The 14,166-nt window shown below is 39.2% G+C and overlaps 1 protein-coding gene across 2 annotated transcripts in view; it reads right to left on the bottom strand.

The window, feature by feature from the left end:
* ppp1r9a (protein phosphatase 1, regulatory subunit 9A) overlaps window positions 1–14,166 on the bottom strand; it is a 54,936-nt gene that overhangs the window by 13,386 nt on the left and 27,384 nt on the right. For both annotated transcript variants that reach the window (XM_034704135.1, XM_034704136.1), the window contains 3 exons: window positions 10,215–10,350; window positions 3,288–3,440; window positions 667–720 (listed from right to left, as the gene is read on the bottom strand). In XM_034704135.1, the coding sequence (XP_034560026.1) occupies window positions 667–720; window positions 3,288–3,440; window positions 10,215–10,350 (343 nt within the window). The remainder of the gene's footprint in view (window positions 1–666; window positions 721–3,287; window positions 3,441–10,214; window positions 10,351–14,166) is intronic.

Genomic DNA, 14,166 nt, shown 5'->3' on the forward strand with positions numbered 1-14,166 from the left:
AAAAAAACTTGATTCTGCAAAATTCTAAATGGTTTAAAAAATGAATCAAAATTAGAGAGCAAATTCTGTACTTTGAGCACAATCTTTATCACTTTACTTACCACATATTAATTTATTTGTTCAGACCGACTCTCAGCAAATTCATTTGGAATTAATTAAATCATGTTGTTTAAATTTGTCAGATAATATTACTCCATACCTAGGATATGAGGAGGTAAACACACATGCACACACAGACACACCGTGCGGTTTTAGATTGTTGGAAAAAAAACTAACATGACTCTATTAGATGTTCTCATATTGAAAATGTGCAACTTTGAGCATTGAGGAAAATAATGTTTTACTGGATATGAAAAGAAACTGATCGGAATACACTGAAAATACAAAAATAGACTTTTGTTTTTGTTACAAGTGCAAAGAAAACTGCATGCAGCTTCTTCCAAGATGCTTGATGGTTTTGACGGATATGTCAGAATTCTGAGTACTTATAAAATGTAATAATAGTAATTTGAAATACCAAGATGCATTTCTTAAGCTTTCCAAACATGAACTCCTGTCCTCCTGTCCCAGTGCTGTATCTATTTACAAATAGTTTGAACTCCAACTAACTTGTGCCACTTGCACCCACAACACACCGGCCCACACATGGACAGTTTAAGCTCTTACCTTGTTTTTGAGCTTCTGGATCTCGGCCTCGGTCACTGTGTGTTTGATCTGGAGCTGTAGGGAGCAGAGGCGGAGAAAAAGAGAAGACAGGAGAAGAAGAGAGAGGGCGGTCAGATAATCAGATGCATGGTTGCGCAGGCTCTCTCCACTGTCAATATAGTGTGACGGACAGAGGCAGCCGACCCTGTCCTCCCTGACAGCGTCCCGGCTCCAGCATTGACACACACTCCCAGAGGAGAGCAGAAGAAAGGCACGAGATGGACAGTAAGAGATAAAGGGCTCAATAGTTTTAAATGAATTTTAACATAAATCTGAAATAAATCTTACTATTAATGGGAAATGTTCACGTTTTTTTCCAAAGAAGCAACACAGTGGGTAATGGTAAATTTTTCAGACTGTAAAATTTAAAATGGATGGAGTTCAAAATGAAGGGAGTGCTACTAAGAGTAATGGATGGAAGCTGAGATGAGCAAGCAGGCACAGAGAGGGAGAGAGACGACACGAAGAAAGGATGAGATTGAGAGAAAGAACTGGATGTGGAACAACAGATGTGGAAATGAGAGCAAATTAGAGCTCCAGTAAATGAGGCAGAAATGACGAAAGAGGAGTGTCGTAGACAAGTTTGGGAAAGTTTGAATGGTAACAAGAAATAACCATGAGCATATATCCTAACCCTAACCCTAACCTCAAAAATAGTCTCACAAATGTTTGAATTTGTCCCACTACAATGAAAGAGTGAGATACCAAAACCCTCCCTCCCTCTCTCTCGCTAGCATTTTTTACCAGGTGGTAAACATGCTGATTTCTGCATTTTTTCATAAGCTCTACATAATGGGGATTCCTTAGATTTTGGAGACAGACTCAAGTGGACACTCGAGCAACTTCAGCTTTAAGAGCTCATGCATTGGTTTCATTATTTAAGCCTGAGGTTACAGGTTGGCATTTCTATCTCTACTCTGCAGCTCAGTAAACAAACATAGTGATAAAACAACAGAACATAATGTTTAAAAGTACTGTCATGTTTAAAGACATCCAAAGACGACAACTTGGTATCACCAAATGAAACTGCTGAAGCATCATACTAAGTGTAGACAAATTATGGGACAATTTTTATTTAGCATTTAGGATTTTTGTTTTTGTTTTGGGGTTTTTATGTCTTTATTCAGAGACAGGGCAGTGAATAAATTAGGAAAATTAGAGGAGAGATTCAGATATGACATGCCGCAAAGGGCCAAGGACTTGAATCTACAACCGGTTTGTGGTGCACTATCTAACCGCTAAGCCAAACCAGCACCCCAGCCTGCAACAGCTGTCAATGGAAACAAGTTAGCGGAACATCACAGATGTCCAGTTAGAATTAAAAAAAAATAGTTTCAGCAATTGATAACTAAACAAATAATTTGTAGTACTCGTAGTAGCTCTAGTATGTAATATGTGAATCTTGTGGATTCATTCCAATCAATGTAAACAGTTGTAAATAGTCCAACTGTAAGGAATACAAACTAAATTTACTGGATCATTGTAACTTTTATTCCTCATTTCTTGATGATATGAGTATCAGTCAATTTTGCGACTGTCTAGACTACACCATTAATAATTTCTCCAAGACATGTTTCAAAACACTATCAAAAAGTAAATGGACTTGAACAGCAGCCTGCTGGGGAATAAGACTTTTATAAAAGGACATTAAGAAGACCAAAAGAAAGCGTATTTCCATGCTGCCTAGCTTCACTTTTCCTCGGGTGTTAGAGTCAGCAGAGAGAGATGAGGAAGTGTAATACAGAGAGCCTTTAAAAGAAAAACAAAAAATAAAAGCTGCACTACCGGAGAGAAAGGTCAAGGTCCAGAGGAAATGACAAAAATTTATGAAATATGTACGTCCTGTGAGCAGGGATTACATTATAGTTTCACTACATATCCCCTGAAGTGCCTGCAGAACTGAACACATTTGTTAAAAGTGTCACGCAGATATTGTGCTACTCTACAGAGAAGTGTTGTGGCGACAAATAATAGTGCTGCAAGTTTCAGTCAATAACACCAGCTTCTTCCAGCCTGAAGAGCATGAAATGGTAACAGTCTATGAATTAATTTGGCACTGTAGATGTTTTTCGAAGGAAGTTCTTAGTAAGTGCTAGTAGCAACAGTTCACTAAAATTGGTTTCTATTCTCAGAGGCCAGTTGTGTGAAGAGTTGCCAAAATCAGGATACAAACTGATTCAAATACAGGTTTAAAGTGTAAGTGGGTTCTCTTCATCTGAGGGTTTTAACCAAACACGGGTAATTAGAGATGAAATGAGCATAAGGCTTTTGTATTCATGCCTCTAATCATCCAGATTAGGATTTAAGGAGAGTAAGCGGATCTTAGATCTTTACAAAAGAATGAAACTCTGCATAGTAAAGTGAGTGTGTGCCAGACTCTATTGTGTTGGTAGCTTTTGTTGTTTGATTAAATCACCTAATTTTGTGCCGAGTTTTCTGCTTTAGAGGGTATATTTATTCTTTTAAAGTTTTCCTCAAAGTCATGACAAAAAAAAAATGTGCCAGCCTCCTTTCCATTGTGTGATCTTCAAATTAAAATATTCAAGAGAAGAGATAAGAGATGAGAAAGTATCTGAGTTTACCTCTCTGAATTTCTGGTAGAGTTTAGTGGCATCTAAATCCGACGGAGACAAGATGTCCTCTGACTCTGGCAAATCAAACACCTCGATGCTCTTGTCCCCACCAGCCACTGTTGTCCCTCCGTCCTCTTCATCTGTGGCGTACTCGCCTGTCTGCTGTGAGAGGAAACAAAGGACAAAGTCAGTGGTATAGTTGGCTTTGCAGCAGATACACTCAAAGTACAGAGCACAGTGTACAGACAGGAGAGACATCGCTTTTCTTTCTCTCCTAAAGCAGAACGGAGAAAAGAAAATTCCTAATCCAGGTAGCTTTACATAACATTTGTCAATGCTAAAGAAGCATCTAAATATACTAAAATAACTGCAAATATTTTTTGATGTATTACTTGGGCCCATTTTGCAAAAAATGCATTAAGGAGCTAGTGTTCCTTACCATGATACCAAGCTGTGTTTATGTAAAGAAAAAGGGTAAACACTTGGGAAAAAATGAACTGATGGGCTAACATTTGTTGGTTGGTGCAGCAGTAGTGTTTATTTATCCAGATGGTTATGAAAGTCTGCGGATTTTTCTGTAATCACTTAAACACAACGATAAGTCTTCATTTCAAGGCTTTTAAAAGATGTAATGTATTTCTTTCCATCCTCCCCCTTGGATTAAGCTGTGTTTTATAAAAGAGACTCACAAATCTAAGCTAGCATTTCATGGCTCTATAAATGGAGCTAGGAAATGTATATAAGACCACCGTAAAACTAGCTAGCTAGCGAGGTAGCTAACTTCTGACCACTATTTTGGTATTGGGGGTCAGTAGTTATTGATGGTGTCACCCTGTTTTGGTATCAGAAGTGTTGTGATCTCTGTTTGTAGAATGAGTGGCATTGTCCGCTCGCATTTCAGCCAGCATTTGCTATGGAGCGAAAAAGGTAAAAATATAATTCCAATGCAATCCTGGACCCATCGTCAGTCTTCTGATAATGATTAAGCTTCACTTAATGTCGATAAACAATCTGCTCTTGACCCTGTCTCCCAACTCCGACTCCTACTTGCTTCCAAAATTGCTAATTTGACAACAACCGATGTGTTCCGACATTGGTTAACTAACAGCAAGCTAACTACAGCTAACAAAGAGATGTTTGCTATATTTTTTCTTGTTTAGGATTATTTTGGGGGCTTTAAGCCTTCATTTGATATGACAGCTTAAGGGGACATGTTTTGGATGGAGAATGGGGGATGACATTCACTAAACCATATTGGGACTGGGAGTCAATCCTACATCCAGTTCAACATAGATTGCAGCCTCTGTATGTGGGGCGCCTGCTTAACCAGCGCCCTGATGGTTGTTATTTCAGACAGAAGGTGATTGGTTACTGACAGAAAATGAAAAGCCTGATTTTGGTTAAACCACCTACAGAGCATTTACCATTTAACAATCCCCATCCAGTGGTAACTGATCTGGATCATCTGTGCTTAACCTAGACTATCCTTTTTTCCAGGCTCCTCATATTTGCATATTAGCTTATCTCTCTATCTTTGTTTTTTAATGTGCCTTTTGTCTGAGAGAAGCTCAAGTGTTTATTGTATGTGGTCTGTCCTATTTCTCATCTTACTACATCTATTGCATGTTTTTCACTCTTCTGAGAGATTTCATCCTCTGTTGCTCTTCTAAGGGTTTTTTCTCTTTTCCACTGTGCAGGATTTTAACATTATTATATTTTTAAGATTTATTTTTGGGCTTTGTTGCCTCTGCTTGACAGAACCGCTAAAAAGAGACAGGAAATGTGTGGAGGAGTGAGTGATGTAGACATTCATCATAGGGTCATGGTCGGTAGCTGAACCAGGACCATGTGACAAGGACTGTAGTCCTTTTATATGGAGCACACGCTCCACAAACTGAGCTAAACGGGTGCCCCCAGGATTTTTTTAGAGGGAGGTTTTCCTAATCCTGGTCTAAGAACAGAGGTTGGCATAAAGTGTAAACACTTTCGGCCCATGAGGCAAATTGTGTTTCATGATTTCAGGCTACATAAATAAAAATTGACTCAAATAAGGAGTCAGCGAACGGCCAAACAGCCTGAACAGAGTCACCAGACTGTCAGACATCCAGCTGCATCCGTTTGCTGTTTCTCTCTCTGTCTCGTCTCATCTGTCTCCCCTCGCTCCTCACAGCTACAACAGTCACAGTGCATCACGTTGCTCTACCTGCTGCACATTGCATGTTAAGCAGAACCACAAACCCCTCCTTTTCACTCATGCAATCCTTATTTTAAACCTCATTTTTACATAAATAATGCTCTTTTAATGCTTCCAGTTATATAAAATTTAGGGTAACCCACTTAGACGTCTGAGACTTTGACAGAAATAAATCGCTTTGACAGCCTGGTCAGCTGTGAGTGTCGTTTCTAGAAAAGATCAGCCAAAAGAAGAAGTTGTACTTGCCAAATTTGAATGTCACTTTTGATTATTTTTAAACATTAGTCACCATCTTGCCTAAAGTGTGTGTTCTGGTCATGAAAAGTGAGGTTTTACTGTGACACTGTGACACTGTCTTTAATGGAGCTTATTTTAAATGTTAATAATCTAGGATTTGTTACGGATATAAGTCAACAAACACATGTCCTTATTACAGCTCTAAAATGTTAAACAGGAATTAAATATTGCACATTTTCTGGCATGACATTGATGTAGGCCATGCTGCATGTGCGCTCTGCAGTTTTGCTTTTCTCCGATCTGGAAATACAGTTTAATGATTGTTGGCTTCGGTCATTAGGCATCGGATAAAAATGGATCGGTTGATTCAGAGTTTGGCTGACGACCAATAGAGCCTGATATTTCCTCTGTGAAAACATCTCTGCCTCCCTCTCGACATCACGCAACCATCTATCCTATAATACTTTCTCTAGTCCTGTCAGTTAGTCCAAGTTAGTTGACAGCAAGCTAATTATGGAAATGAGAGCACATTTAATCATCTGCATGTAAATATTAGTTTAAGTCAAACAGAGTTAAAGTGTATTGCATGAGGGATGTTTAACATATGCACTTGTTATTATGCAAATCATGCTTCCCTGCTGCCACATTACTTTGTCTTTCTCTGTTTATCTTAAATCCATCTTCGTATAGTTGTTTGACATTCTATCTAAATCTGTCACACACTTGTAGTTCACACACACACACACACACACACACACACACACACACACACACACACACACACACACACACACACATGCACACGCACACGCACACAACCCCACCTCCTCTCTCATCATCTCAGTCTGTATCTTCCACTCATCTCTTGCCTTGCACATCCCTCCATCTCTCTCTGAACTCTCATAACGCTGCTCAGGCCTGATTTGTTTGCATGCCTGGCCGACGCAGAGCTCCATTTCCATTCCATAATAGGCTTGCTTGTTGCTATGGTACCGGCATCCTACGTTAAGTCCTCATTTTCTGAAGGTGGAGTTAACAATCGAGCGCATGGGAGGGCAGTCAAACATCAATTTGCATATGATAAATGCATCGCCCCCGACTGCATGCATGAGGCATCAGGAGAGGAAAGGACAAGTAAGGGTGAAATCTTGTTGTTGTTTAGAGGATGCTCAGTTTGATGATTTACAAAATGAAAGTCCCATATGAGCATGACGTTGGTATAATGACTGTCAGGCACTAGAGGAGAGGGCTGTGACTACCACTTGGACAGAAGGATGTGATAAGATATTTTAAGGCTGTACCCTTCTCAGGAGATAAATACCATCTGGTTGTTTAAAGCAAAGCCTGGATCATTGGCTCCTTTTCCTTGTTCAGTCTCACTCTAAACTTATATATCAGTCTGCAGAAGCCTCGTTTTTTTACTCTAAGCTTGTCTGTACCAGCTGTAACCGTTTCTTTGTGACTGTTTAATTTGTTTGTATTAACAGGTCAGTAGGTTTTAAATAAGAGAAGACATCAGCGGATAATTCAGCCCCTGATAAAGCCTCATGTACGGTGAACACTGAATGAAACCTAACTTTAAACCAAGGTAAGCTCCAGAGACAAGCTAGCTTTAGCTCATAGCCCTCCTAAATTCTTATGTCCTTGAAGCAGAGGGTCATAGAAACACTGATTTCCAAGTTAAAATTGCTGTATTCACTGTTCTTACCAAAATTATCATCTGATTTGCTTGTTTTAGAACAGAGGAGACCTCTGCAGATAACAGCACCCTTGTTGCTCATACATGGTTCAGTGTCGATCAACCATCCAACAAATGAGAGTTTGTTTAGAGCATTATTTTGGAACCTTTGACACAAGCCTAATTACTTGGATAACTTAAAGTTGTAATACTTTTATACTTTTGTTTTACTGAATGAATAAGTCACTCATCTTTAGAAGTCCATTGACTTACTAGAGTGCAACCATCGACAACAAAGCCGCCATTTCGAAGAACTTAGCTTTTCCTGAAAGCTCTGATTTATTCGACTTGAACAACACATAAGTGCCTGAATAAGCAAAAAACAAGCTTTTGAGGAGGATTTGAAAGTAATTTAATGCAGCGCTTGAATGCCAACACTGTATTTTACCCTCACAGTACCAGTTTTGCTGGTACTAGATTCTTCCAGTTTTATTCCAGTTAGTCATTTAGATATTCTTACCTGGTTCTCTTACTAATCACCTGGGTGTTGTAAATATTTGATTCTGTTTAGTCAAAACCTGAAATCTGTGGTAATTCATTCTCAACAGCCAAAGGAACAACCCTGATCTGAAGTGTCATATCCAATCAATCCACCTAAAGGAGTCTGGCACATTTCCCCTCTTGCTGACACCGTGGCGAATGCGTTAGTTCCTGCTAACATTCTAAATCTGTCTGCGGAACAACATGAAATATAATATAATACTGGATCCTGTCATTCAATCCAGGCAGCAGCAGCAGCAGAGTGAGTGCATCTCCAAGTTAGCTGCTGATCTCTGCAAAGTAACTTTAACAATGATGGGAGCTAGCGAGTGCAACATTCCAGAGTCCAGAGATGAAGGACAACTGAATAATGACCAAAATGTCAACATAAATATTTCTGCAGAAATCCCATACACCTTGTCTATTTACCTTCAATGGAAAAGTTTAATGTAATTCATGATAAGCTAATGTTTTAACTTGACTGTGTTCTTGAAATGTGCCGTAGAATAAAATTGAGTCTCAGTATATGCTGCTACCTCTAATTGTATTCTTGAATAATTGTTCCATAGAAGATAAAAATAACCATTTCAATTTTAAATTTCTCAGGAAAAAACTGATTTATGAAATATCAGCTCAATCATATAAAACTTTAAAAAGTAGAAAAACAATGTGAATATAAATAGTCAAATATATTTTGTGTGTGTGTGTGTGTGTGTGTGTGTGTGTGTTTGCTTTACCCCCATGTGTTCCCATTTAAGTGTAACACAGACACACAAATGGACTGAAGCATGTGTGTCTGATGTCTTTTGCTAACTGAAGGAGCATCCCTCCCCTCTGGGACAGCAGCCCCAGCACTGATAAAGAGCTGTCAGTCACATCCTCACTGGCAGCCCTCAGAGTGAGAAACAACCTCCACCCCCGCCCACCCGGTGAGAACTCCTTCTAATATTTATGAGTTATTAATATTGATGAGCTCCTTTTATTGCTCCATAGATCTCTGTAATGGTTTTGTAACTGTTTACCCTGTTGGCAGTTACGTGGGCAGTTACGGATGGTTTTGTTCTTCACTGGCAGATTTCAAGTGTGTTTTACAGCCGTTTGTTTTCAATATATGGATTGACAATTTCACCGTGATCTCCATTCTCATGTTAAGGTGACCCTCCTGGGATGAGTTACAGGGTGTTTATTCAAATAAAATCCTCCAGATGTCCTCCTACGTTTATTTAGATCTTCATTACATACCCTGGGAATGAAATGATGGCAGGAAACAGGAAGACAAACAGACTGAGGGAGACTTTTTGAGAGTTCCAGTGCCTGAAATCAAGCCTCAACACTGTGTAGGAGCTTTAATATGAGCTGACAGTGTTACATGTGTATGGGGACGTGATTATGGGACAACTGGGATCAGCTTCTAGGGCTTTGCAAAGGAGTTTCTAATGCATGATGAAACCTCTCAATCCATCTTCGACAAGTACATAAAAGACTTCAAACTACACAGTGCGGTATGTGAGTGTGTGCATGTAAATCCAGGCATGAGTGCAGCTTTCTCTGTGTGTGTGTAGATGAGGACCCACTTTGCACTGATTTACAATACTACGGTGTGTGATTTCATGCGTATATGCAGTGTGAGTGTGTGTATAGCTCGCTCACACACTCACACACTCACACACTCACACACTCACACACACACACACACACACACACACACACACACACACACACACACACACACACACACACACAGACACACACACACACACACACACACACACACACACACACACACACACTCACACGGGTGGCAGTAGTTGCACGGCCATGAGCTCAGTGTCTTGGATTAAACGTGCTGTGAGTAAGCAGCAGAATCAGAGGGGGAAACGCTGAGTGATGCTTTCGAGGACCAAAGCTTGGATGGCATTCTCTGTGTTTGAGTGTGTGTGTGAGTGAGAGAGTGAGAGAGAGGGTGTGTGTGTGTGTGTCTGTTAATATGTCAGCATCAAAGCCTCCTGTCAGTCAGTTTTATGGAGTAATAAGCTATAAATTGCAGTGTACTGTCATGAGAGGGAAGCTCATTTACATTTAAGCAACAACTAGAAGCCTTATTTTTCCAATAAAGTGTCATGTATGAGAAGTGTGTGTACTGAAACAACTGTTATGAACCATTTTAATTTAATTTGAAGTTCCTCTAATTAAAGGATGGCATCTTACCCTTTCCCACAATTCTCTAGCACATTCTTTTGAATATAGCACCTTGTGTAGTACCCAGGTTAGTTAGTGTGGTATTTACCTCGTCATCGTCAGCATCATATTGGGCGTACTGTTGCTCCAGCAGCTCCCTCTGCCTCCGCTCCTGCTCCAGGGTCTGCTGGATGAGTGTGGCCACCTCGCTCTGCTGGCCCGGGCGCTCCCGGCCAATCACAAACCTGTGACATGTACTGTTATAGACATCACTGACTACAGATACAGCATACATACTGTAAGTATTTTCATCACAAAATCTTAGAACGGTTGTTAAACTCATCTTTATAAGCTTTGTGAGGCATTTTTCTACTTTGTGTCATTTGTTTTTCTTATGTAACTTTTTGTTCCAAAAATGTGCTTTTGTGGTAAATTGGAGGTGAAGTCCTTATGGGAAATGTAGGCTCTGAAAATATGGTATAAAAAAGATATAAATGTATTTTTAAGTGTCAACAATTTAATGCAAGCTACCATTGTCGTGGTAAATATGCTTTTTGTAATGTGATATTTGGAAGGGGTGCTGCCAAGGGTTTTGGGCCCCATGAAATAAAATCACATTCGGCCCACCAGCTGTTCTAATATTTTTAGGACCCCTGTCAGGTATGGACCATTTGAATTGTCCTGACTTTTCCCTAGCACCTCTGTGTTTGGGCTTAAAAATGGGATGGACGATAAAAAGTCAAATTAAATACAAGAGAAAATATGTATTAAAAAGACTTGCCTCTACAGGCTTACACCTGTCTGAGGTGATACATGAACATGCAGATTTAGGACTTCTGCAATTATTTTTTGCCTCTATTATGTATATGGGTGTGTATTGGGGTAGTGAAATGACCACAGCAGGGACTTCTGTGAGAGAAGTCCAGAACCACAGCCTCCGAGCAACGTCAGCGATATCTGTTGACATATCAGGCTGGGCTGGGAGACTGGACCCACATAATAATGTGAGCAGACAATGGGCTCAGCCAGGCAGCCGTCATAAGGCTGGTAAGGAACAAAATGGAGAGAGTCACAGGCGGTGACTCTCTGAGCTTCAGATTACGGACTACAGTAATCACACATGGGACCTACAACTAAACGATATCATATGAAAATGTGGATGGAGGCAGAGAGAAAAGGAGAAAGGGCCTAAGATGATGTAAGAAGAAGTAAACACTTCGCAATCGCTCCTTCAAATTCAGTTTTTGTCACTCATATAGCCTTCCTTACTGCAATTTTTGAGTGTTTGTATGTTTCTTTTTGTCTGTTTGACGTGTAAAAATAGCTTTTATCCAATCGTGAACACATAATTTAAAATCAGAAGAAGAGAAGCAGAAGAATATACTCCTTCCTCCACTGTTACTTGACTGAAAATAAAATTCACAGCTCCAACAATGCCTCCAAACCAAGGCATAACACTATAGTATTTCTCTGACCTATTCTCCAATCTCCAACCCAGCAGGGGCCCTCTGTCTGTGTTTGGTGTATGTTAGAGAGAGAGCGTGTGTGTGTATGAGTGCGCTAGAGTGAGAGAGGGAGAGTGACAGGAAGAGAGAGAGAGTGAGAGGGAGAGTGGATTCAAGTTAGGGTCTAATCAAGTGGATTCAGTCCCCGAGAGCTCTTTCATATAATTCTAAAGGCATAGTAGAAAAGGGCCTTACGCTCCATCAGAGAGGAGTATTTGATCTACATGTGAAGGAACAACTGAAGGGCAGGACAGAGATAGTGAAAAAAAGAAAAGAGGGAAGGCCCTGGCTGTGCTGAGTACTGAACTGCATCGAGCGTTCGGACAGCAGGGAGGTCTGAGGAGCTGACCTGGAAACAGCCTCTCTCCTCACGCATGGGGACTCTGTCTTGGTTCCTCCTTACCTCCCGCTGTCCTAAGGCTGCCACACACAGCGCTGCTTCAATTCAACCGCAGAAACCTTCACTTCTGATCTAATTTACTTCCATTTATACCAGCATGACTCTTGTTGAATATACAGTATGGTGCAGAAACTTGACAGGTCAACATTTTTTACTTTTGCTTGACTAGTTAAAAATAAAGCTAAAGCATTTAAGGGAAAAATGTAAAAAAAAAAAAAAAAAAAAAGGGGGATTTAGGAGATGTGCTACAGGACAGATGTCGTGCCAATTAGGAAGCCCTGGGTTGATGGCAATTAAGGATGTCAGCATGAGATCACACATTACAGATATGACTGGTCAACCATGGTAGGAATTTGTTATCTACTGTACTATATTTAGGCTTGTTTATAGATTTCCCCCATTTCCTAAACTTATTATTTCTACATTGAAAGCAGCATGATGTGTGACTCACTACCACTACTTTATTTGGATACACATCATCGTATACTTACTCTGTTTATACTTTTTGTGAGTCCCTAAGACAACATTTCCTGACGTCTCTGTATCTGTCATTCAGCCATAAGCCTGTGCGTTCCACGGAAGACACAGACCTTAAAAACAGGCAGCTAATACAGTAAGTAAAGAAACTACACAAAAAGAGTATACATAGGGCCATTTCTTGGGACTATTTTCAGCTGTGGATTTATACACATAATGATACACAATCAAGTATTTATGAGAGTAAAAATCTGCATTAAGATGGCTGTAGAACACAGTTTGCCTGTCTCTACAATAATGTTTCAACGAAAGACGTCAAATTAATTGCCTCTTGCCTTTAAAATTTGATAATATACTATACCATACTATGTATACCATACTACGTTACCCTTCACTACACGACAAAACACTACACTACACTACACTACACCAGGTAAACCATACTATACTACACAACACTATACTATACTATACTATACTAGGTAACCTACACTATACTATACTAGGTAACCTACACTATACTATACTGGGTAAACCATACTATACTACACTACACTAGGTATACTATACTATACTATACTATACTATACTATACTATAATATACTGGGTAAACCATACTATACAACACAACACTAGGTATACTATACTATACTATACTATACTATACTATACTATACTATACTATACTATACTAGGTAACCTACACTGTACTATACTGGGTAAACCAAACTATACTACACTACACTAGGTATACTATACTATACTATACTATACTATACTATACTATACTATACTATACTATACTATACTATACTATACTATACTGGGTAAACCATACTATAGTACACTATACTAGGTATACTATAATATACTATACTATACTGGGTAAACCATACTATACAACACAACTCTAGGTATACTATACTATACTATGCTATACTAGGAAATCTACACTATACTCTACTGGGTAAACCATACTATACTACACTACACTAGGCATACTATATTACAGTAGGTATCCTATCATATAATAAAACTATACAATAGTATAGTCGCTTCAATATTATACTATTCCATACTATACTAAACTATATTTTACTAAACTATAAAATGCTTTACCATACTATATACTTTTCTATATTTGATACGCTATACCAGGTATACTATACTTAACTCTACTCTACTCTGCTCTACTCTACTCTACTATGAACTATACTGTACTATAAACTATTCTATACTATACACTACACTAGACTAGACTATTCCCTTTATTCTATACAATCCTATACTTTTTTTTAAATTATTTTTTGCTACACTAAACTATATCTTCAGGGGATCTCCTGACTAAACCTGACCTGGATTACATGCTGCTAGAAGTCAGGGTTAAATATAGCTAAAATTGCAAATCTAGGACAGTTGGCCATCAAACCTCTGGTGATCAGACGGAGAAACGGAAGGATTTACCGAAGAGTGGGAGGTGGAGTAGGAGGAGTGAGTTAGTGGGTGAGACATGAAAAGCAAGATTAGAGAAAAAGAGGTTTGAATCCCTAAAACCTGCTTTAGCACTGTTACACAGGCAGATTTAAATGTAGTGTCTTTTATTCTTTAAATTATTCTGTGTTTTTTCTGATTTTAAATAGACAGGTAAACTGCACGTTATGCACATGCATACTTCTAC

This window comes from Notolabrus celidotus, chromosome 16 (assembly GCF_009762535.1).
Source record: "Notolabrus celidotus isolate fNotCel1 chromosome 16, fNotCel1.pri, whole genome shotgun sequence".
In the NCBI taxonomy this organism is placed as follows: Eukaryota; Metazoa; Chordata; class Actinopteri; order Labriformes; family Labridae; genus Notolabrus; species Notolabrus celidotus.